Source organism: Pyxicephalus adspersus, chromosome 8, assembly GCF_032062135.1.
Source record: "Pyxicephalus adspersus chromosome 8, UCB_Pads_2.0, whole genome shotgun sequence".
Taxonomy (NCBI): Eukaryota; Metazoa; Chordata; class Amphibia; order Anura; family Pyxicephalidae; genus Pyxicephalus; species Pyxicephalus adspersus.
In genome coordinates, this window is record NC_092865.1 from 65529082 (window position 1) to 65556572 (window position 27491).

General features: G+C 36.7%; 1 protein-coding gene across 1 annotated transcript; it reads left to right on the forward strand.

Annotated features, from left to right (window-relative positions):
- On the forward strand, positions 1-25063 carry LOC140337477 (protein Wnt-7a). Its single transcript, XM_072421226.1, has 3 exons — positions 1-271; positions 8763-9034; positions 22163-25063. The coding sequence occupies exons 1-3, from the start codon at positions 1-3 to the stop codon at positions 22640-22642; spliced, it is 1023 nt and encodes a 340-aa protein (XP_072277327.1). The 3' UTR covers positions 22643-25063.
- Positions 25064-27491: the final 2428 nt, after the last annotated feature.

Below are 27491 nucleotides of genomic sequence, written 5' to 3' on the forward strand. Positions count from 1 at the left end.
ATGGCTGGTACTAATGTTACTCTTTCTTCTGTCTCCTATAATAGAGGCTTCTCTTCCGTGGTGGCACTGGGGGCCAGTGTAATCTGCAGTAAGATTCCAGGCTTGGCACCCAGACAGAGGACTATCTGTCTCAACAGACCTGATGCTATCATCGTGATCGGAGAAGGAGCTCAGATGGGGGTCAATGAGTGTCAGTTTCAGTTCAGACATGGGCGCTGGAACTGTTCCGCCCTGGGAGAAAGGACGGTGTTTGGGAAAGAGCTGAAAGTGGGTATGTTACTAATGATTTGATACTGTACAGCTGACATCTCAGTCATTTTCTTACTTCTGAACAATAGCAAAGGTATCTGTCCATGTCAGCCATCTGCAGAACTGGGTCACGTACTAGGGAGTCACTCATCGCAGAATCTCGAAGGAGTCATTGATGAAAGTCTTCTTTCTTCTTAGTGTGGAAAATTCCATAGTAAAGGGTTTTTGACTATAATCCCTTTTTTTCATCTGAAGTCCATTTTTAACCCTAAAATATTATTTTAAAATATCAATCTGTATACATCCAGTAAAAATAATAATAAAAGTTCACCACATTTCTGAAGTACTCTGCTACTTGTTCTAACTTTCGCTCCATCGCCATCCCTTTTACCTGTTAGGGCTCAGGTCAGTCTGGATGAATTGATAGCAAGAGGTAACAGCTCAGCCCCACATTGGCCAACTATGGCCTCTTCAGAAAAGGAAGAAGTAGTTATGTTCTTCCTCCATACCAAATTGGTGGTCAGGAATGCACTAAAAGTCAGTAAGGGGTATCATTTACTCCTCCAAAAACAGGTCTACTAGCCTTTATTTACAATAGACTATAGGACTCATTGTCTTCCATGTCATCCATGCAATGATTTTGGAAGACTCCGGTCAGGAGAGGTGCTTGTTGGGGCTTCTGCAGCATGCAGAATCCTATCCCCAGACCCTCCAATGATCACCAGGGTCGTGGGGATGATAGTTATGTCCATTTTCAGTATGTATTGTGTAACACACAAAAGAGTTCCTGTTATGAGATCTGATCTAAGGCTACATGCACATGTCAGATGGTTCTCGTCCGATAATCGCCTCAAGGCTGATATCGAACAAGAATATGGTGTGTACAATGCTCGCCGTTCATTGTTCATGGATCCGTCTTGGCAGATCCATAAACAGCAAACGATCATATTGGAAGTGAAGGGGAGAGAGCGCTGCGGGGTGCCACTCCATTGTTCTCCCCCCTCCCCTCTCCATAGAGCAGAACACGGCTGTATGTACAGAGCACGTTCATGTATCGTTAAGTCTGAAAGATCTTTTCCAATGACAAATAAATTTATACGTTTTCATGATAATTATGGGAAAAAGTGTTTGGTTCAAACAAATCCCTAATAGATTACCAATAACACAGAAATAGGGCACTAGTAGGGACATCTTTCAAACTGTGTTCTTTATGTGATAATATTCCGTATTAATTTACAGCACATCTCTCATTATTTTCCATTCATATAATTGTATTTGATGTCTTTCTGTACTATAGAATCCATCCAATCTATTCAATTACAATGCACCAGGATGGCATATTTTAACTTTCTTTGTCCTGCAATTTTTCACGCATTTTTTTGCGTGTTAATAAGTCTTTGAGTTTCTCAATTGACTCATCTCCATTGAAAACCTTTACAGGGTCTTATTATCACCCAGTTTTCATTCTGTGGCAGCTCTCATGGCTTTACAAAGCTTGCTCAGTTAAGCATAATATCCATAAACGTTAAAGACACCACAATACTATATTGTTTAAGTGACTTCACAAAATACAGTTAGCTTTGCTCCTAACTATGTTTTTACAATTGTGGATTTTTTTTTATTTGGGGAACCTACATTCTCCCACGGTCCAAAAACCGTGCTTGTTGGTTAATTAGCCTCCTACTAATAAAGTGTAAGTAAGTCTGTATTCAACTGCTTGTGGCCTTGCCTAGTGTATGGCAGCTAAAGGACCAGGGAATCTACACTGGTAGAGGTCTTGTTGTTCTATCAATATGTTTCCTAAAATGTTCTTAGAAATGAAAATAGATTACGATATTCACATTGTAAGCTAATTTTTGTAACTTACAAGCAAGAATAAGTAATTTTTTAAAAAAAATTTAATTTAGGCTTAGTTCACCTCCTTAGATTGTCCTTAGTTTGAGGAGCTCCGCAGATAGGAATATTTGTCCCAGGCCAGAACAACCTTGGTTATAGGGTAACTAGACCTAAAAACAATACAGCTTGATTTTTTGAGAGAACAGTCTGGATCAGGAACCTGATTGATAGCATTTTCCGCAAGATGTAAACACCATCATGGACTTTCCCGTACATAAGGAACCCCTACTAGGCAAAATGACGACTTCTGGCCCTGGAGCAGATGACCCAATATCTACATTTCACAGTTAAGAATTCTTTCATTTGGCCATTCCTACAATTGTACCCTAAATCTTATTTTTACTTTCACATTACATTGTATTATGTTATGGAGATCTCCTTTTGTTCTTGTGTCCATTAAAGAGCACTCTTGGGGATGAACATTTCAACTGACAGCTGGAAAGAAGAATCCAAAATCACAGTTAGACATTCTTCCATTAGGTCATTACTATAATTGTACCCTAAGTGTTAGTTCGACTTTAGTAAATTATCACCAAAGGGTTTAGGAAGCCAACCTTCAAAGTAACTCTTTCAGGTAGTGTTACATAGTTACATAGTAGGTCAGGTTGAAAAAAGACCTAAGTCCATCAAGTTCAACCCCTAGGGAAATAAACATATCCCAGATATAAAACCCTATGGACATAGTTGATGCAGAGGAAGGCAAAATAAAACCCTGGTACATTGGAGCTTTTCATGCTCGATTAGCGGCTTCCAATGTAGAACGCGACCCTTCAGTAGTTTTAAAGTTACATACACATGTCCACAATTATTAATGATTGTTTCCAGTAAAAGTAGAACAAAATTATGGTGTACAGACAGTCCTGTTCTATGGAGAGGAGATGTATGAGGACATACACTTTACCCTTCCTATCTTTAGATGCCGGTCATTAGTGATCTGGCATGAAGTATCACCAAATGATTTTGGATGAAAGCTCTAAAAATGCTAAATTTTTGAAAATCTAGTATTTGTTGACTGTATCAAACATATTACAAAACCCTTTCAGTGGTATAGTTAAAAGAAAGGTTCATTGTTTGGGTTTTCATACATTTTTAGGCTTGCCTCAAAACATTACATTTTTATAGACATCTATATTCTTGTAAATATTTGCTTCCATAAAGTCCTTTCATTTTACATAAGATGAGTACATGGGATGAGGGGTTGCCATGCAATTCTTTAGAAGTGATAATTCCCAAGACTTTGACACCAACCAACGTTTGTTCTGCTTCATTGCATCTTCTGAGAAAATGACACCTGGGCCTCTTTCTATTAGGCTTTGATGCTGTCTTCTCCAGGATGAAGTGCTTTGCTTTCTTTCAGTTAAAGGAGCCAAACTCTTCTTTAAAGAGAGCGTTTCTTTATTGCATAATGAGAGACGGTCAATCAATGAAATGGATTGAGATAGAGCACTGTGATTTGTCCAAAGCTGTTGTCATTAAATTTCCCAAATTTTGAAAAGCCATTCGACTTTCCCATCTTCTCTTTTGAAATATCTATGGAGGCTGGCTAACCCCGGGTCACTAGAAACATAATGAGATAACCTTGTCCCCTTTTTTTCTCTCTGAGTTTTTTTAGTTGTCAGCTTTGATTTAGTAGTAAGTGGGCCTTTTCAATAAAAAGAGGATATGTAAATAATTGTATATATTGATGTACAACGGTATTAAAATAAAGAAGCCTATTTACATGAGTCACAATTAAACATATGTATGTTTGGGAGATAACTTATTGTGCTTTGCTTCATAATTTGCACCATTAGGTACTTTTTGGGGACCTAACAATTCTGCCTTTCATATTGTCACATCCATCTTTTTTTTAGCATGAACACATCGATCACCATTTTTTGCATTTACTGGTGTTACGCATATAAATTCCACACTGCACTGGGCAATTATCTAATAGATGCCTATTTATAACAGACAGTCAAAATTGTTATCTGCTATAAACCACAGTATTACTCTACACAGCAGTTAGCATTTTAGGGCCCATTTTTAGGGGACCTCGCCAGGCGTTATTTAGTTTTCCCTAACAATCACAAAAAATTTAACCTCGGGACTAGAGGAGGCCAATTACTTGACTTTGGCCAGTTATGTGACCAGGTTGTTCTCCTTTTCATCATTCATTTTTATTGTCCTCCACTTGTTGCAGAGTCCCCTAAATACCAACCATGTTTTGTGTTTAATCATGAAGGTTTACACGAATGTAAACGTCTTATTTTATGTACATACTGCACCGATGCATCAAGGAGCCAATTAGGTCATGCACATCCACACGTGCAGCCATCTTCATTATTTCAACTTATCCAAAACATATTCTTTTTTTGTCCTCAACAAAAGTTGTCCCAGTAATACCATTATTGGGATAGAAAGTAAAGATTTCAAAAATTCCAAAAATTGTAATCAGAAAAACAGGTAAAGGAAAATCCTCCAATGGGGACATTTATCCTGGGAAACATATCTGGGGAAAAAATTTCTGTTCTCGTATTAGACTTTTGTTTGACTTTTCCTCTCATTTCCTCTGGGGTCCTTAGGACAGGAAGTGAAGGAAGATCAATAAGGGAAGGCAGCAGAAAATAACTTGATAGGTATTTAAGCTATTGTTTTATAGAAAACAAAACAAAAATGGCAGGGCATAAATTATAACCCTAGCCCTACTGTAAACATTTAATTACTTTACCATTGCTATAGTCATCTGATCATATTAATAATGTCATATTTTATAACAAACTCTGTAGCTCCAGGTATTGTTTTTACTTTCAAATCTGTTTTTCTGCTATGAAAAAAATGTGAAAAAAATAAATTAAAAAAAGTTAGATGAGCTGAAGTTTTAGGAAAGTCTTGGCTCGATGAAAGCTTGGCTTGATGGGTGTCCTTATTCACCAATAGGTAAGCAATGGATAAAAAATGGTGGGGAAAGGACAAATCCAACTTTTAAACCCAAAGCTGACATTTCCATTCCAAAAAGTCTGCCATCATTTGTCTGGTCTACTAATTCTTCAACAGTTTTACTGATGATATTTTCACCTTGTACATTATTTCATCATACATACAGTTTAAGTGGCCAAAATTTGGTAAATTATCAATATAATTTTATATTCATTGTTATACTAGGCAAACCAGTACATTCAGTATTCAAACTGTACAATGCAGTGTTAAAGGCAGAATCACATCACAGAATGATTTTTAAAACAATGGATCTTAAAAAAGTACAAATATGGCTGATGTGCTTAAGTGAACTTTATAAAAAAATCCCTCATGTTCAATTCATATTTCTTTTGTTTCATATGTTCTAAATTATTGTCACGTACACAAAAGAAAGAGATGTCAGAAAAGTAAAACCAGAGCTGTATGTTGAAAAATGTATGTTTTATTTATCACCCCTTCATAAATGCTAATCTCACACAATTGTCATTCATCTATGCATGCGTGCATTTGTGCCTCTTCTCAGGTTTAGGGACAATCATATTTTCCATGGGTTTATTATTCAGTGCTTTATATAGAATCACCTCCCTATGTGCTACATAGAGATTTTAGGAATACGTACTTAAAGAGAACCTGATTGTTCACTACCGCTTTGTAGATCAATCAGCCTGACAGGTCACTCTAATAAAAGCATTAAAATTGAAATGTAGTAAATTAATGAGTCCTTAGATATAGTTTATTTATCACACACAAGGTAACAGAAAAAAAACAGGACCACAGGACTACTGTCCCTCGTCTCTGTTCCATAACATAGTGGGCCATTGTTCTGGAATCCTGATAACTGTAAGAACAGTCAGAGAAGGAGTTATCCTTTTTCTAGGTTACTGGCAAGATCAAAAGGTTTTTTACACTTATCAAACAGATATAACATATTTTTTTCAATAGTATTATGCGGGGGTCCCCAACCCCCAGGCCGTGGCACACTAGTGGGCAACAGCCATCTAACAGGTGGGCTGCAACTCAGGTCGGTTCACCCCCCAGCGGGATCAAGAGAGGGACCCGGCTTCGGGGGGCGCACCAGCCAGAGCCATGTCCCCCGTAAGGATTGTAGGCTCTGGGCGGTGGGTTGTGTCTCTGGACACAACTCGCCCACTCTCACATCGCAGATATGGCAGGTTCTGGCATCATGACATCACTCTGGGGGGAAGTTTCTTCCACTTTGAGTCACACATGGCTCCCCACGCATGCGCAGTCCGTAGCCCATGCATTTAGTAGTCCACGAGCTCCAAAAAGTTGGGGACCACTGTTATAAAGAACCAAAAATGAAAAGACTTTACATATACTTACAGTGAGTAGATTAGCCCACAAGCTTGTCTATATGAATGCATCATAACTCTGAATAAAGAATTATGAGGTCATTAGAGAAGTAGAACATGTTTCTTGGTTATTAATCATTCTTTGGTTAATAGCGAGATCTGAAGGCTCAAGGAAAAGACGTACTGTATATCAAGTCCCACATTGCATCTAAATTTGATTTGACTTTTCTAAACTTTTAACTCTAATATTTGCAAATGTTCATAATGTTTCATTGTTTTTTTTGGCCGGTTTTTCAATACAGACAATTCTACCATCTCTTTACAGCGGTCAAAGTGCTACAATTTGCCCCAAATCTGTCCTATGAGCTTTCTCCTCTAAATACATTTCATTTACCATGTAACAATGTATACGTTTATCATATATATATATATATATATATATATATATATATATATATGAATATAAATATATTCAGAGTAGAAGGATTAGGATTCTGGTTTTGCAGAGCTGCTTTAACCCCAAATTTAGTTATTAGGCATATTGGTGCTTTATTAATATTGGGTAGTAATAATAATAATGCATATTTCTGTATATTACACATATGTTAAAGCTGCCATAGCGTTCCTAAATAGGCCATTATGATCATTTTAAGTTATGTAGTAATATCTACTGAAAATACATTTTACAATATTTTTACAATAGGTCATTGTAAAGTTTATAAAATAAGAAGGGAATTTTAGGACATACTCCCCTCATTTTTTATACCTTTTTTTCTAAATGACATAAAAAGGTTCCTTTTTTGTTTTTTATGTTCATTGCAATTTTTTCCACAGACCAAATTAGCAATATTTTTTAACTTCATGTCAGCCTTGATTAATGGTTCCTTATCTTATGATATGGACATAACTGGTCAGTGTTAACAGGGAGTGTGGAAACTTCAAGTGTCTATAAATATGTTTTCAGGGCTACTATGGTGTGAATAGATTTCACATATACCAACTTTAACATTTGACAGCTTAACATCACAAGATTTTAAAAGACAAGGCGTTAGTTGAATAAATAATATAAACTTGCAGTTTTTTTTTTGTTTTTATTAAGGCCTTCAAAGCAATGAGTAGCACTTCTTTTTTTAACAAAACCTTTAAGAACTGGCTTTGGAAAATGAGATAAGATCCATTCTAATATATTTTTGGAAAATGTCTGGTGATAATAGAAATGGAATTTCCATTAGACACCTTATAGTATAGTAGGATTCTGGATTGTTTTAAAGTCTAAGGTTAAATATAACAAGGGCCAGCGCCATCTTTTCTTCAAACTATCAGTTATAGTAACAGAGAAATGTTAACAAAATCCAGGTTTTTGGAAGCAAACACAAAATTATCTTTTGTTTCATTCCAAAAAAATCACTTAAGAAATAATAAGTATACAATATATTTTATATGTTAATTTTTTTGCTTTTCTTATGACTATTCTTTAAGGTAACCCGTAGGTAGGAAAATATATATATAAGCTCATCAGAGATTATCAGGTACTTTTGTAAGCCCCTCTTTGCCCCCAAATTCCTGTGCTCATTTATGCATTCTTAGAAAATCCAATAAAGGTAAATAGACTTCCTGGTCCCCATATGATAGTGCCTTGAAACAACAGAAGGTGAGATAAAGGATGCTATGTGGTAGTACGTTGTATTTTCCTTTTTCCTTACAGTTTTGTTCACTTTTATTAAAATAGCACAAAAGCTTTCCGTCCACACTCTCATAATTACTAATAATGTTTTATGGTTTAATCTGAGCTGAATGCTCAGCGCTGCTTGGTCCATTTTAGCTTAAATTAAGGATCAGATAACTTGTAGGGTTTAAGGTAAGTGCTCTTTAGGTTCTAGGTTTAGTTGATATACCATTCACATACTCTCCCATGGCCTAGACTATTCCTTTTCCAGGTCCTGTACACTTTCTGCCTAACTCATCTGCTAGAGAATTAGAAATCTTTGGGCCAAAGGCACAGATTTGCTGAACAGTCAGTCAATACTTCTAATTCCCCTGATTACTCAACTATTATGAAAAGTTTATTGAGGATTTAAAGGATAAACTAGAGAACTGCCTGGTAAAATATGATTTTTGGGTGCCTTTTTTTCTGTTGAACATGCCTAGGCAGCATAGGAACATATAGGACCTATCATCAGCATTATGGCTATTTCTTGGATAATTGCAATTTTTTCTGTACTGTTTTTTTGTCTGGTACTATTATTATTTATTTGTAAGATATGCAATAAATGTAATGGTAGGCAATGGTTGGGTGAATAGACCATCTTGTACCATTTGTATGACATACTTTATCTTGCTCTACAGGCAGCAGGGAAGCTGCATTCACTTACGCCATCATTGCGGCTGGTGTGGCCCACGCCATTACGTCTGCTTGTACTCAAGGAAACATGAGTGACTGTGGGTGTGATAAGGAGAAACAAGGACAATTTCACAGGGAAGAAGGCTGGAAATGGGGAGGCTGTTCTGCCGATATCAGATATGGATTAGTATTTTCCAAGGACTTTGTGGACTCCAGGGAGATCAAGCAGAATGCAAGGACACTCATGAACCTTCACAACAATGAAGCTGGACGCAAGGTAAGAATCTAAGATCAGGTTCTTAAACCCAGATGTTGGCATTATTCCATATGTGATGGTCATGAAGTTCTTCTTTAAATGCACCATTGTATATCTAACACAGATTCTGCTCCTTACAGAAAATCTATTTTTTTATTATAATTGGTTTCTTACACTGTCCTGGCTACTGGTCCAGGGCTGGAAGAATGTGAAGCCTACTCCCAGGACTCCTTTGATTACTGATGACCTTACCCAGACTCCTATTGAGAACAAATTTTGACCCCATTTTTAGAGTGGTACATAACCAGATACATGGTAACCTTAGCCAGACTTCTTTTAAGAACAAATATTGACCCTATTTATAAAGTGGTACCTAACCAGATACATGGTAACCTATGTTCTCTGTGGTATTTCCTGTCATATGTACCAGATTAACAGTCCTCAAAGCATGGGATATGTGAACACCTATCCCTGAGCAAGTTGTGTGGCGTAAAAATATAGTTCAATAGAAATCAAGGTGGAACTGGTTTTAATGTTCTTTAGTGCAGATCAAACAGATCCACTCAAATTTGAGAGCCACCATTGCTAAAGCTAAAGGTTCAATAGTTGTTGGCCTGCACCCACACTTATCTTTGGAAGAGTACAAAATCAAGTTGGTGGCAGATTTTAGTTCCCCTTATGTACCCCATCCAAAGTGCCAGGCTTAGACCAAATAAGTAACATTTTTCATAGATGGGCCTGTATATTTATAATAAATATAGTGAGCTGGCTCATTACCCCTTTGACTACTAAAAACAACAGATTTCATTTTGTTTTTCCAGCTTGTAGAAAAATGATTTTAGGTAGATGTTCAGTTTTAAGAAATAGTAATTAGATCCTATCATTATCAACATAATACACAATTCTTACTAAGTCATGTCACTAACTGCCCTAAATGTCCTTTAGAGGAGCTTAAAGTGTCCCGGTTATAGTTTAAAGTCCCAAAGAGTCCAAGGTCAGTTTTTGAGAAAAAGCCAATTACCTACCAGTATGTTTTTAGGATGTGAGAGGAAACCAACGAAAACATAAAGAGAACATACGAATAGATACATATGTATATTGTGTACTGGCCAAAATTTGAACCTGGGATGAAAATGACCCAACCATGACACCAAGTAAATATAACAGTATCTGCAGACAATTAAAAATAGTCTAAGGTCAAAATTTGGGAAAAGGCCATTTAACCTTCCAGTATGTTTTAAGATGTTACACTAAACACATGGAGGGAACATACGAACTCTATGCAGATTGTGTCCCAACCAAAGTTTGAAGATGGGATAAGAGCACTATCCACCAATACTAAACCACCGGGCCATTAACAGATATCTGCAGCTGTTCAAAATACATACAGCCTAAAACCACAACCAACCACTCTAAACTCATAAAAGTTAAAAAAAAATCATCATACAATTGTTTGTTCACAGACATTTTTGTATTTTTTAAAATTTATTCTGTGAAATTACCCTAAAGTACTCCAAATTTAACAACATACAAATGTTCGGCTTCTGTTCTATAACCGCTTTGTATCTTCTGTACATTCAGTTTCCAGCTGTTGTGTGGATAAGTGTGCCATTCAGCTTTAGTTTCTATAAAAATTTAATTAAAAAGTTGGCAGTGAGTAATGCCTTTAGGTGGGACATTAAATAAGTGGATGGCTGAGAAGCCAAGAACCCAAAGGGCTATTTGCCCCTGGGCCTGGTGCATTTATCTAAAGGAGCTGGCAAAGTGAAAAGGTATGGACTCATTTTGAGGTATAATTATTACTTTAGGCATACTATTGCTGCATAAGGAAGGAGTGGTTGTCTTCAAGGTCTCACTAGGCGCTACTAGCAGAATAAAGCACATTTTGGGAATAAGAAAATAATATAGATCAGGGATGTACAATTTTGGTCCCAGAGTGCCAGGTGTGCACAAAGTGTTAGTATTTTATATGTTATACATAGGCCAGACTTTTACTGTAATGCAAAATGCAGTAACCAGTCACAAATCATTGTTAAAACCCAACCAAAGGCTAAACATGAATATATAGCTAATAAAAATCCACATTCTTAGGAAACTAAACCCATGGTTGATTTAGGGAAAAGCACAAATATGAAAAAAAGCAAAAAAGTATGGTACAAATTGCTCCAAAAGGGAAACATTTTCTTCCTGTTTCCTTTAGGCATCATCCAAAGACCAACAAATTGTAGTGTTGTTACTTATAACTATTTAGGCTTATCAAAACCCAAAATTCAATATATAACAGCTTACCAGTCTCTAGACTTCCTTCAATAATTATTTTTACATTTTCAACATTTTCAATTTTTACAATACATTTTCACCTAATGATTTTGCCAGGAACACTTTTCTTGTCCTTGCAACAGTTTTTCCTATGTATAAATATATTATACTCCTATTCAATTCCAAGGTTATCAGGTAAATTGCAAAAGTGTTGGCAATTTACTGGCCTGTAGCATTGAAATGTGTGTCAGCACAATACCTAGGAGGAAAGACATCAGTAATGATCTTAGAGAAGCCTTTGAGAAGGGTTTTAAGTCCATCTCTATTGTACAGTGAGGAAGATTACAAGTGAAAACATCTTCCCAGGATGTCCCAGCAAAGTCCCACTACAAGGTCAGACTATAGAATCCCCATTTTATGTCCTGATATGTAAAAACTTTATTGAAATTGAAAGAGGGTGTGCTTTCTTTTTTCCCATGATAGGTTTAGAGGTTAGTTTGAGTATAGGTTTAAAGAACACGTTAACACCTTCTTTTTTGATAATTTTGAATAGCTATAAGATTCAGGTTTGCCACTACCATAGGTTTTTGGTGAATCCAAATTGCAAACTTTAGGCAAGGCACATTGCACACTTCAGCACATAGCCCATGCCCCTGGTCAGCTGTATCCGAAAAGCCAATATATGAAATAATCCAACCCCTTTTCAATATTAGGGTCGTCCCACAGCAGCCTTATTCCTTATACCTATACCTTACCAGTGTTTGTGTGTTATTAGGTTGAGATAACAATTCTGTATTGAAGGCAATGTTTTTTTCTTATAGATTTGGCCATTGGTACATGCACCACATAGATAAACCAAAGTTCTCTTGACAATAACTTGCCTATTGGCCCTAAATTTGGCTATTGTGAATACCAATACCCCCCTCTACACACACACCACAGAGACCTCACAGGGTTTGCCACCAAGTGTGTGAGCAACATTCACAAAACTGAAAAACAAACCCAGGCTAATTAGTTTATCAATTTGGATAGGAGATATACTGTTAGGGCCCCTGTCCTGGTTTTGCTACAATCCTGTAATCGTCCAATTATGTGCTAGCAAAACTACTATTTTTTATCAGTGCACATTGGGGTTTTCATAGTGAATAGAGCCTGAATCAACTAGATAGACTAAGATAGATAGATAGATAGATAGATAGAGGGATAGATAGGTAGATAGATAGATAGATAGATAGATAGATAGATAGATAGATAGATAGATAGATAGATATGGGATAGATGGATAGATAGATAGATAAAACTGTGTATATATATATATATATATATATATACATACCAAGTTTACATGTAAAAATCGTATTTAATAACACACTCATGTTTCACTTTCCTACAAATTAGATACAAAAGCTGTATAAAATAAAAAATGTATGATAGGCAGGATTATCTGTGTTATACGTTTGATAGTGTTATTTTTTTCTCATACTGCTCATGATATGATTTAGAATTTGGGAGTAGCCTTTATCTGTGGGTCAGACGTAGCATTTCCTGAAGAATGCAGTCAAGGTTTCAACAATGGCAGCAGAAAGAGGCTCATTTTTCATCCTCTATGGCAGAGTCATTTGGCCAAAAAGGGCTGCTTTCACTAGCACGGCAGGAAGGAATCTCAATCTTATTGTAATTCTCTATTCATTGCACTTAGCAGGCTGTCAGAATAAAGTCAACCCATTGGAAGGTGGTGGCCTCATAAAGATCAGGAAAGGACATCTAAGTTCACAGAAATTAACGAAGCATATATTTAGAGTATGGAATAACAGGAGGCAGTGATGTATTGAAGCACTTTTAGCACTTTATATGTGTGTATATATATATATATATATATATATATTTAATAATAATAGTATGTTGTAGAAAGATCTTTTTTTTATAGCAAGAAATATGACAACCATATATATCTCAATGATTGCTAATGTGAATCCACATGGTCACTAATGCCATTCACTATTAGCTGTATGTTTGATTAGGCAAATGATTGATATTCGGCCTATCAAAAATTTATCTGGGAATATCCATTATTCTGCAGCCTTGCACCACTCAATATCAAGCAAATTTCAGTAGTAATTTGATTGAAACCTAACTGCTACATTATTACTGCTAAATGTAATATCCCAAGAATTAGTTTTCAAGAATCCAGTTGCTAGTTATAACCCTAAAACAAGAATTGTGTGATTGGAAAGATCACCAGGTAAAGATAAAGGAAAGCAAGTGGTTGCAGCCACCAAATGTTTAGTGTAATATATATATATATATTTGTGTTTAGATATGCTTTTACATTTCCATGCTGCTCTAATGAGTGGGTTCCATCACAAATAATACTGGTTCATTCTGAATGGCACTTTTATTCACTGAATTTAGATTGCGCTGTCTCCAAAAATATATGCCAATCAGAGTTTTGTTGAATAAACATACATTGACGTGATTCTGCACCACATTAATGTTAATTGGCACTTCATTCTTGCTGGAGTTGACTTTTAACTTTGCTTCCCAATCCTGAAATGAATATTTATTTTACACATACAGTGATCCTACTGGGTTAGACAGCAAATTGTAAACAGTTAAGGTTACCTAGCAAAGCAATCTTAAAACACGTATCTTGTTCACACATTTCCCTGCACTCCCCCACAGATGTAATGTGGATGAACATGCCCAGCGTCTGACAAATTACTGACACTCCTAATCTTACACAATATGTTGTTTCTGTTTAAAGAGATCACTAGGAGAGATTACATCTCGTATAGAACATTTACGCCGTATTATATAGAAAAGTCAGACATGACACACAAGTTCTGTATCTTTTCAAATGGAAGAGATAACGAGACATTAATGTCCTGAATTATGAATGGGATTCATGGAGAACAAAAGCTGGAATCCGGAAGATACATTTTACATTAAGGCTATTTTATCTTGTCCCGTTTATCTCTAAAGATCTTAGTGATTGACCTAATTTTATTTCATTCCTTCACTTACTGGGATTAAAAGACTGAATGCTTGCTTTGTGCACAGGAGGCAAAACTGTGAAGTCATCTGTTTTACATGAAAGTTAAGATATGGAGAGGATATCAGCAGGTGCATTAGAAGGCCAGTAAACATAAAATACAAGCTGGTTTATGTAAAAAAGGAAAGAAATATATGCTGGATATACTTTCTAATTTACTGGTTTGGACTACATGTAGACAGTCCAGATAGAACTCCCAATTTACATCAGTGCCCCAACTTCACATCAAATGCCCCCTTTAGATGAGAGTCTTCCCATTTTGTCAGAGCCCCCCACCCACATCAGGAGTCCCTCTTTACACCTGAGCCCCCTTTTAAATTAGAGTTTCTCCTTTACATTAGATTCTGGTTTTCTCATCAGAAGGCCCCCAACCTTGTGTTAGTATGGACCCTCAACAGCACAAATTCTTCATCAACCATTCATTGAAGAAGATTGAGAAGATCTTCTACTACTGTCAATGGTAGACCTGGTAGTAGCCAGACAATGGTCATGAGGAGGGTCCCTAAAGACCTCCAGTGCAGCCATTCTCAACCAGGGTCCTGTGGAATCCTTAGGATTTCTTGAGAGGTTTCTAGGGTTACTTGAGCTTTCACCTTCCATTACTTGGTGCCTGCATAATTCATTGGCAGGATGACACCAGAGATCATTTTAGCTCTCGTTAAGGGTGGCAGTCAGACCATCTCTATAAGGGACACGCTCTTCCAACTGATCAATAATGTAAGGGATATTCCTACTGATACCCATTGCATTGATTTTAGAGGAGTTCCATGAGACTTGCAGATTGTTTTATGGGTTCCTTTGGGGGTAACAAGCTTGAGAAAGGTTCTCCTAGATTGAACCCTTGATTCTGTTCCACTGGGGATAAGACATTTTTCTCACCAATCTCCTAACACCTCTCTGTGGTCCCTATTCACACTCCAGTTGTAGGTACAGGTAAAGCATCGAGCTACAAAAGTACATAGCTAAATCTACTTACCTTCTTCCTCGACATATAAATTGTATTGCTCAAAAAGCAGAGATGTATTCCACCCAATTCTTTCTCTAACTAGTTTGACCCATACAGAAGGCATTTTATAGTAACATTCAAGTAAATGCGAGAAGGTATTGAATACTTACACTCCATAAAGCCTCTGCTATAGAGTTCTCAAATATAAGAATAAAATCAACGTGTTTGCTGACATATTTTTATTATTACTCCTATTAGAAGCATCCTCACATTTTGAATTATCCTCATAGTCTAGATTATATCTGCTCACCCCTTTCTGATTTGTGTTTAGTTATGGATCGAGACTGTTGGGCTACACACCAAATTCTTATACCTAGCTAAAAAAAAAAAACTCCCTGTTCCTATTCATGATTCTTGTTTCTACCCTCGTTACAATGTTGGATGTTTCCATTTATTCTAGCCTGTCCCAAATTATCCTCTAATTTACTCAATTCTTTTTAATAAAAAACATGAAAGGACCCAGGAAGGGCCAAGATTACTCCTTGAAATAGTCATTGCAGGCCTCAAACATATCCGGAACTTAAATCAAACTTTTGCCCAAATAGCAGACATGTTAACATATCTGTATGCTTCTGCACTTTATATTCTGAATTCAAACACAATCCAAAAAACAGTGCACTCAGTAATGCCAATTTGAATTTGATCTGGTGCAAATCTTCTTTTTTCCAATTTCAATGAAAAGATATTTGTCTTTTTTAGGTATTTGAATTGTTTTTCTATCTTCCACTTTGCCTTTGCTTTTTATCAGCATTTGGGGAAGCTGCACATTGATCTTGATGGAGTATTTATTCACTAAAATACCATCCTGACAGCATAGGGGTTGATGTTAATGCAGTGGGAAGCATGGTTGTCATATTTCTTGCTATAAAAAAAGATCTTTCTACAAACTGATATTATTATTATTATTATTATTATAAATAATAATAATAAATAGGATTTATATAGCGCCAACGTGTTACGCAGCGCTGTATAATAAATAAGGGGTTGCAAATGACAAATACAGACAGTTACACAGCAGGAGAGGATCCTGTTCTGAAGAGCAACATATGAGTTTTAATGTACTGGGTTGCAGATTACTACATTTTACTTTGTCCTTTCCTGACAGATTTTTTATATGGGAGGGTCAGCCTTGGTTGTTTTTAATATTATTAATAATAATAATAATAATAATAATAATAATAAACAGTATTTCTATAGCACCAACATATCACGCAGCACTGTACATTAAATAGGGGTTGCAAATGACAAATACAGACATTGACACAGGAGTAGGTTATAACCACTTACAGAAATCTCAGCATTTTAATGAGAAAAACTGCAGTGTCTGCATCCCTTTATGAAATAAGCCTTGGGGAGTATCTCACCAAAGGTGAAATTTCTATTGCAGGGAATTCCAAATATTATACATGATTCCTAGTACAGAGTACAGAGAATATCAGTGATACATTTGGACAAGCAGGAAATGACATTTCTTGGGGCACTCCATGCACCTATTGCATTAAAGTGTTTGGTTTTTTTTTAAAGCATGACTGCAGATTGCAATGGTAACATAGTTTGCTATAATATAAAATAGATTTAATACAACATATACAACACATCTTCAACAATATTTAAGTTTTCCTTTAAGAATTACTGTTAAATAAAGCGAGGACCGTGTTATAAAGGTCAAAATCGATGGGTGGTCGTGGTAACTTAGATACAGAGATCTCACTGCCAGAATTCTTGACAGTCAAAAAAACCATGTCTGATTCAACTTATCAGTGTCTGCCAAAACTTAGATATCAGTTTTACATGACCATTGAACTTTAAAGTGCACCTGTCTTATGACAGAAGGCAACATAACAGTGAAAGAACCAGTAGGAAATCAGTAAAAGCCGCCGTTGGAACCACCATTGGGCAATGCATACATGGGCAAAGCACAGGTTCACTCTACTGCCATTTAAAAAAAAAAAAGGACCAATTATAAGATCCTGCTAACTGTCCTGACCTGACACTAATTCCTAGAACCCTTGCAAAACATTAGTTGCTTTAAAAGGTGATGATTATACCTCAAAGAGAGAAAAAACCTTAAATACCATTGATAATTTAATTTTAAAAACTTCATTGAACTTTTCACTGCCTTTGTTCATGCCCTACTCTGTATTAGTAATCGGCACAGCGAAGTGCTTGTCATTCTGAAAGATTTGTGACTTGAGACATCTATGACAAGCACAAAATACTATGATATGAATGTAAGCAAGTATGATCCTGCTCAGTGCTCTAGGCAGAGTTGTTTGTTGCATAGTTGAAGAGGATAGTTTGACTGTTAAAATTACTCCAGGAAAGTTCTCTGTTTTCATCTGAAGGATATATTCATCTTATGTATTCGTCATAGGCTGGAGGTGTAGTCAGGGAATTTTTTTTTCTAATTATATAAAATGCCACTTCCACTCTTACTTCATTAGATAAAATAAACTTTTCACACTTTTCCGTTTTTGTGCATTACAATAAAGCAGAGGTAAATCCACTGCCGGCTCTTAGAGTTTTGCCATATTGTTCAACTGCATATATTCTTATTATGTCATACCATGCATGCATGGCTCAATGTGCACATGGTGGGCAGAAGGATCTATGGCAGTAGAGACTTAATAGTTGCTTGTGTGTCAGAGTTGCCTAGTGGCACCACAATGTGTAAAAATATAAAGATGTGTGTTAACTGTAACATGTTACTACACACGATTCCTTATTACCCCCTACTTGGTAAATACATACACTCCTCTCTGTCCCGGGGATTATGTATCTCTTCCGGCAATGCACAGCTTTTATCCCAAAAATCTCCCTGTCCAGCCCACTTCTTTCTATGCATGTTCCCAGCGGTCCCAATTATGTCCATTAAAAGGATTTACTTTAAAGGCAGCATTGAGAACAACATATCCATACAAATGAAGTGGACATGAAGACGTGGTGGTAACATTTTATAATTAGGGCTACATGGTGACACAGTAAACATATTTGGAATCTGGAAGGTAAATATTTGACCATTTTAGCTAAACTAGGGTGGGGGGTTATTTCAAGGAAAGGTCTTGAATTTAAAGCCCAGTCCAGATTTGTTTTCATTAAATGACTGCTAAAATGTCTGAAACATTTTACTCTAAAGAGTAGTAATGTCCTGACTCAGAATGTCTGAATTCACTTTTGTAACACTCAATGAACACCACATGAGTAACTGATGGACATCTTATGATTAAAAGAAATTATAGAAGTTAACGGTGCAAACTAAGCTTCTTTGAAATAGGTCCCAGGTTCAAATCTCGGCCAGGACACTATCTGCATGGAGTTTGCAGGTTCTCCCCGTGCTTGGGTGTGTTTCCTCTCACGTTCCAAAAACATGCAGTTAGGTTAAGTGGCTTCCCCCCAAAATTGCCCTTAGATTGCATTAATGACATATGACTATGGTAGGGTCATTAGATTGTGAGCTCCTTTGAGGGACAGCTAGTGACATGACTATGCAATTTGTACAGCCCTGTGTAATATGTTGGTGCTATATAAATACTGTGTATTAATAATAATAATAATAATAATAATAATAGACTTACAGTATAATACATTCAAAGATGGGACTGAATGATGAGGATGTATGACTGATGTTATCCTAGGTTATGGCCCAATGACTGTTGTATATCGTCAGGTAAACTTGAGGAATATATTGTGCATCATCAGGATATTCACTTTTTTCTATGGATGTAGGTTATGCTTTATTTGTTGGCTGGTGCTTGGTGATTCACATAAATAAGCTGATCTCCAGGCACTGTGCTTACTACAACAATGAAATACATATATAAAGAATTTGAACATGCCAAAGATAACTGTAATACAACTTTAAAAAGTAAATTTAGACAGTATACAGTACTGGTAATACAACATAACTGTTGTGTTGAATTACTTCTTCTTCCATATGGTTACTTGGCCATAGCCAAGTTGTCACTCTCTAGCAGCTGTACTTCTTAGTCATTTACCTATAAAGAAATCAAATAGAAATAATGTCAACCTAATCTGGGTTTGTAATTGCTGAGATTATTATTTTGATGGAGATACGCCATGTTGAATTATAGAAGCAGGTATGTGATTCTACTTGTCAATCTTTTGGCTAGAGTTGGGTGATCTTCCCATCCTTGTTCTGGTGCTGATAGGAATATTACTTTAGCCAGGGTATGTCTTTTGGAAATGCACTAAGCCAGTGAAAGTCAGATATGGCGGAATTCCAGAGGGTTACCTAATTTTAGTTCATTCAAAGCCAACTGTCATGGAGTAATCCCTTACTATCACAATTTTATGTTTATGCAATGAAGGTATAAGAGTTGGGTTTTAGCATGGGCTGGTTTGTTTGTATGCGGTGCTGACTTTTGTGGCCATTTCTTTAAAAAAGGATAGTTGTCTGGCTGCAAAGCTTATCCTCCTGCTTCAGTATCTTTCAACTTACTGACTTAGAGCAAGATCAGGTTATAGTAAAGACAGAAATCCTTGTCTCTGTTCTATCTTGGGTATTGGTGCTACAGAATCATCATGAGAGCCAGGTAACTAACTTTGAGGAATATGATAGGTAGCTTCTATCCAAGAGCAACCTCCATGTATGTAATCAAATATGGCAAACTCTACCATAACTATTTTGCAATGTGTTGGTTCAGATACAGCAGGTAAAGCTGTGTTGATTAGATTTCCTTAGTTATCGGTTTAGAAGGGACACCAAATCCATAGAGTGGTGCTATGCCAGGTATGCGAGACCCAGAATGCTCTGAGCTCACCAAGCTCCTGACTCAGCTGGCATATTGTGTGATACTGCATAGCGGCTCCATGAACAGTAGCCTCTTTCGCTTGTTGATCCACTTTAGCAGCACACTCAGCTTTTTCCAATCAAACTGTTTATTCCCGCAGAGCATAGCCATTGTCTGTAGCTTGGCTGCTAATGAAATACGTGGCTAGGAAACTGATGCTTTTTGGAAGAAGCGTATTAGGAACACATGGATGGATAGACAATATATTGACAGTTTAAATTCACAGTTCATCTGGGTACTTAGCTAAATTCTGGCTGAGCAGCACTTAGATTTGCCTTCTCTTTTGTTCTCTATTATTTTATACTGTGACATTGAGGCTAAAAGTTGAATTAAAACCAAGCTAATTAGGATAAAACAGCAACACAATTTGCAAGACCTGCATGTTTATTTCAAAGAATGGAAACTGCACTGTTTCAGCACACCTTTTGGGTATTTTATGGTGGGTATTTATACCCGCTTGTCAGTGAGAAGTCCTTTTGATAGCCAGCTTCTTCGAAATTCACCTTTTCTATGCATCATGCCAGTCTGTTCTCTAGACAAAGTGCTGAGTTGAAAGAACTGCTCTTAAATAATGAAAAAATGTCTACAGACACAATTTAAAAGAAACTAAAAAGTTGAATATACCAGTAAGCCTGTCAATGCCCCAAACAAAGACCGTGAGCATTGATGGCAAATACCAAAAGCATTGCAATCCACTTTGCCAGGATGTTTATTGGTCCTGGTAGTATAATAATGTTTAAACCCTTTCAATGGGAAGCATATATTACACTCACATTATCAGATATAATCTAATTCAAATGTATTTATGTGCTGTGGTCATTGGCCATTGATAAACTCATTCACAGTAATAGTCCAAACCACAGTGCATATCTAGTTTCTGATGGAACCTTCCACTTCTGCAGATGCGTCCTAGGGGTGGAACACATATTAGGGCTAATGAAAGGAAAGAATTCCTACAAATTGTCTGACTCATACAAAGTTTAGCATGTACTGTAGTCATTACTGTTACTGGAAATATGTTTTCATGTCCAGGTCTTTTTCCTGACTTTGGTAGTTGCCCCTGGCCATGGGAGCGCATAGAGGACTTTGGCTTGGTATATTCTCAATAAACTCTGTGTGCTTTGGGCCTGATTTAATAAAGTTCTCCAAGACTTGAGAAGATAGACTATCATAGGTGAACCTGGATGATCCATCAAAATCTGAAATAGATTTCCTAAACTCATTTGCTATTATTTGGCAAATCTTTTTAATTCTGGACCAGATTCATTCCAGGTTTACTGGTTCACTTATATTCACCCATTCTAGTCTTTCTTCTCCAGTCTCGGAGAGCTTTACTAAGGCTGGGTACACCCGTGCATTTGTTCTCGTCTGATAATCGGCTCAGGGACAATATCTTGGACGAGAATCTTGCTTGTGTACAGCCCTCGTCATCCATCGTCTGAACGACCATCCTGGCGGATCCATGGACGATGGACAACGAACTAACATAACAATGGAAGTGAAGGTGGAGAGAGCGCAGCGGGGTGCCACTCCGTCGTCTCTCCCTCGCCTCTTCATAGAGCAGAATGGTGCTGTATGTATATCACTTGTTCATGCATCTTGCAGTCGTTAGTCGTTGGAAAGGATCGTGAAGGATCCTTTCTTAGGACAATGATTGCACGTGTGTACATAGCCTAAGTCAGACCCTTTTTCTCTATTCTTCTCTCTCTTCTTTGCTTATTCCAAACTTCTGTTGTTTTACTCCTGTTTAGAAAGCGCAGTATATCAAGTTGAAGTCATAGAAATGAAACTCCATAACATTTCTCTTTTACAATAAAAAGTCTGCCTACTCACAAGTTTTAAAAGTTTACCTTTATTTATTTGCAAAATGTTGAAAACAAACAAATCGAAATAAAATGATCTAAAACCATAATAATTTCTCTTCAAAGTTGTTTTAATGAACCCTCCCTTATAAATTCCTTTTAATAAATTCACTGATGGTGAGAGTTATATTCATTTCTTATATTCTCTACTTGTTGCAGGCTCTAGAAGAAAACATGAAACTGGAGTGTAAATGTCATGGTGTATCGGGATCCTGCACTACGAAAACCTGCTGGACAACACTGCCAAAATTCCGAGAGGTGGGATTTATCCTAAAGGACAAATACAATGAAGCTGTTCAAGTGGAGCCGGTGCGTGCCAGTCGAAATAAACGGCCCATGTTTCTCAAAATTAAAAAGCCTTTATCTTATCGCAAACCAATGGACACAGACTTGGTGTATATTGAAAAATCTCCAAATTATTGTGATGAAGACCCAGTGACTGGCAGCGTTGGGACACAAGGTCGCATGTGCAACAAGACAGCTCAACACGTCAGTGGCTGTGACTTAATGTGCTGTGGGAGAGGGTACAATACACACCAATACTCCCGGGTGTGGCAATGTAACTGTAAATTCCACTGGTGCTGTTATGTGAAATGTAACACATGCAGTGAACGAACAGAAGTGTTCACCTGTAAATGAGAGAACGTCTTGGAACAGAATGCTTCTCAACTCGGGGAACTTTTGCCGTACATTTGCACAGAAACTCAAGCCACGTGCCGCAAATTGAAGGCCTGTTGCCCCATTGCTTTTTTAGGAAGCCAAGTGAACAGACCCCTGTTGTCTTTCATTTCAAAAATATTCATCCAAGGACAGTCTAACACTAGTAGATTCTTACTTACTGTCTTCAGATAGAGGGAAATATCAGCACAGGGGCACAAAGATAAGGATAGTAGGGGTTCTCCGCCTTTAAATCCATTCAGTTATGCATTCCATAATGGAACCCTCTTCAAACTGAGTGATGTTGTATAAGTAGGTGAGGCGTGTGTTCTGTTTTTTATTCTTTATCTGGATACAAATTATTAGTCAAATGGATCAGATATTCATTGGTGGTTCACACCTAAAACTTAATAGTTAGAATACTTGAAGGTCGGACTTATTCTTGAGACAGATGAGTATGTCAAAAAAAAAAACAACAGCTGCCTTTTTGAAAGTGAAATTAGGGTGATCTAACATTGAACATGTGTGAATTTCCGCTTCGAGTGTGCATTATAAGGTTGTAAACGCTCAGACTTTTATTACTATCACTTCCAATTGGCTGAAGTGTTATTTTTTTCTTTTTGACCATTTTTATCTCTTTTACTTTCTTTTTTTATAAGGCGCTGTTATCTATATATAAATATATATATTAATTATTTTTGTTGGCACAGGGATTATAAATAATAGCAATGGATATTTAACAATATATTTTAGATTAAACTAATATTAATTTATTTAATAGATAAACTTACTGCCATTTTGCAAAATTAAAAAAAAAGGATGTAATTAATTAGGGAACTGAAATGCTCTCTTGGGAAAACTGGAGCTGTAAATAGTATATATAAATTAAATCCCACGTATAGCTGTGCACAAGGGATATTCTTGTTAATTTTTCATGGTGAAAGCAGACATCTTTACTTAAATACTTTAATGCTGTTTGCTGCTAGCTGTCTGGAAACTCATTTATCAATATTTAATTGTCCGGTTATGTTTATTGTTATTTTTTTCTAAATTAAGTAATTTGGATTCCATTTATTGGAACGCTCCAGACAAATTTTCAACCTTATGGAAAAAAAAGGACCATTATGGAAAAAAAGAGTATATTTTGTAAGAGACTATTTTTATATGAATATTTTATTTATATTATGTCTGCTTGTATAATTCCATAATCATCAGTTTCTCAATAAAAAAAACACCTTATATCTAATTTTTGGTGTTAAAAAAATAGGTTCACATTTAGTTCGTAAAATACAACTTCAGAAAATATTTGCTGTTTCCTTTCAAATATTTTTTATGTAATTGAAAACCATCACTCGTACTATCCAATCATACTTTTATTTCCCCCCTTTTTTCTTTGGATTAACAATTAATAGATGGCGTGTGTTTCTTGTTAGGCACATTGGCAGAATACACACAAAAGACAAAGGGCATTTAACATTCATTTGATCATATGGCTTAAATTTGTGATTAGCATTAAATTTTTGCTCGCTGATCCCATTCGGAAGAGGAAAAAGAAAAATGTGAATTTGCTTCCCACATGCATCAGTCATTAAACTCTAGGTTTTCTATTAACAAATGTGCTGCGTATGCTGCCTATTAAATCTCTATATTGTGTTACTGTCAAATTTGATTTTATCAGTGACAGACTATAGACTATGACTGTACAAACTAACTTGACATACTCTGTCTGATTCTCACAGATAGCGTACACAGCTTACAGGTTTTTCAGCCAACTGCTTTGAGCGTATGCCCACTTTGTGCCCCCCAAAATAATAAATGTTCAATACTTAAATTGAAATAACAATGAAAAAGGAAAAAAACATTCAATTAACATTCAGTAACCATTAGAATAATATTTTTTCTTAATCCATAGGCCCGTTTCATTTTTTATTTCACAAACAGTGTTAGATCAGAGTGCATCAATGTATAAGATGTCAAAATAGATTTTAGATTAGATTAATTTATTGTCAGACTACTGAACTGGTAAAAAAATGAAATGCAAATATTTTTATAAAGTGCTTTTTTTGTTTTATTAACTACTGAAATATAATGCACAATGCTGATAGTTCTGGTAAGAGGGTATAGCATGGGTGTTTCTTTTGGACAAAAATGGCTTCTTTATAAATCACCGTGGATTTAAGTCTTTTTCTGGGAAAAGCACTAATGACTCTTTATATGGAAGTTAGAAATATGTTAAAAAAATCAAATTTTTTTATTTTCCAGGATGGGGTAACCATAATGGACTTGTGTAAGGGGGCTTCTTCCAGAATTTGTTTGGTTTCTTTTCATTCATCATTTAATTTACAGCGTGGACTCATATCAGTTCCTCAATCCATTCTAGATACAATAAAACATGGATCTCAAGTTTGTGTTTGTTGTTTATTGACTTATCTTGTTTATAGTCATTCTCCTAAAAGTGGTGGACCCATTTAGCTATTAAATTCCTTTATTTCATGGTACTCAGTAGAAGTTCTATCTCAGCTAACTTTCAAAACGGTTTGCTATAAAATAAATTAAAAATCCAACAGGAACAATTAGACCCTTTTCTAATGGCTGATATATGTAGCTGGGAGAAACAAAACACAAATAACTTATTCATTGGCCCTTATTTATTAAAGCTCTCCAAGATACACTTTCATCAGTAAAGCAGGGTGATCCAGCAAACCTGGAATGGATCTGGTCCAGAATTGAAACATTTGCTAACAAACAGCAAATTACTATTAGGAAATCCATTCCAGGTTTGCTGGATCACCCAGCTTCACTGGTGAAAGAGTATCTTCTCCAGCTTCGGAGAGCTTTAATAAATCAGGCTCATTGTATGCATTGCATTCTTCTTGAAGGAGGCAGTATTATTATTATTATTCAGTATTCATATAGTGCCCATATATGCAGCGCTGTACAAAGTCCATAGTCATGTCACTAGCTATCACTCAAAAGAGCTCACAATCTAATGTCCCTACTATAGACATAACCACAGTCTAAGGTCACTTTTGGGGGGAAGTCAATTAACCTAACTGCATGTTTTTGGAATGTGGGAGGAAACCGGAGTACCCAGAGGATACCCACGCAGACACAGGGAGAACCTGCAAACTCCATGCAGAGAGCAAACTCTCCTGGCTGAGATTCAAACCTGGGGCAATACTTTTTTTTTTACTTTCAAGTACACTTTATTTTTAAACTATATTCAAATCAACAATGTACAATGGAGCCTTAAGATGAATAAACATTTTCTAGCAAATAGCCAAATAAATCCATTTCAGGTTTGCTGGATCACCCAGCTTCACTAATTCCACAGACATTCTCCAACATCTAGAGCTTTAATAAATTAGGCATTGTGAGTGCAGGGCACCATAGTTCATTCACAGGGAGTGGGTTGAATGACACCAAGCATTATTTAACCAGGAGAAGGGGGGGCGGGTGACGTCATGATGCCAGAACTCGCACGCTCTCCCATCACAAGTCCGAGCCTTTCCAGAGGCACAACCCATCCACTGCCCTGAGCCTGTGATAGAGGCTTCTTACCCCGCTGGGGTGTACCGGCCTGAGCCGTGGACCACCGCTAGTCTCCGTGCTCTCACGGCCCAGCTGTCAGACGGCCACGGCCCAGTAGTGGGCTGCGGACCCGGGGTTGGGGACCACTGACCTACAGTATTCCTATACATATATACAACTTCACCACTATAATGTCATTTTGTAAACCCTCCTTCTAAATATGCCCTGCACTGCCCAGCAGCGGAGTGTCCATGTTGCTTCCTTACCGCACTGGTAGCAGTGTCAAGAATATTCTTTTTCAAAAGTGCATCAAAACAGTCCCCAAATAGTTAAAACAAAATTGGCACCAAGTGTAGATGAATCTTATTAGAAGATATATTCTTCAATAAATTGCTGACTGTTTAAGACTGATTAATCAGGTGAAGCCAGACAGTGACTTAATACCCGCTGGGCATGTGGTTTAGATTTTATTGAAGAAACATTTTTATTAAAAATCCTTCTGTCTCACAATCAGTGTCTTGTACCTCCCATGGATTGTGTGCCAGCTGCCCACACTGTGAACCCCTGCCTACACTCTATCCCCAGCTTGAACCCTCTTCTTGTATTGGAAGATGTGACTAGCAGTGCGCTGTATGTCTCACCATGACCTATGCCAGGGCTGTCCAACCCTGTCCTCGGGAGTCATGTTCTGTCTCTTTGTAAATAATACTTTACTAAATGTATGTATTTTAGAGACATACTAACAACAGAAGAATCCTGGCCCTCAAGGACTGGATTTGGACAGCCCTGATTTATACACATAGCATATTATACAGAAATGAACACTATAAGACCCACCATGACCATGAGAAGTATTTAACAAAAATGAATTTTCCCCAATGGGTTACAGACCAGTGTTTTGAGCCTTTGCTGCTTTATTCAATACTAAACAAAAAAAGTTTGGACCATACTTACACCAAACTTTAAAAAGTAGAAGCAGACAACTGTCAGAGAGGGTAGGTGCATGATGTATGAGAAGGAGGAGGTTATAACTTTAGCTCATTGAACCCCTAGTATCCAGAACACAAATCCAGTAAGTATCCTTATTAATTTTAATAGCTTAAACTTGGTTGATATTTAGGGACAAAAACCCTCCTTTTTTTTGCTGTGTACCTAGATTGAACTTTCAAAAGTCAGATGAGGACTCTGCAAATTGCAAGAGAAGGTATACAGTGACTGCTTTTATTTTGGAAGGATAATTTAACCAGAACAGATTAAATATGGAAATTGGTATAATGGTGGTCAGTTCAAGATGAGCGTA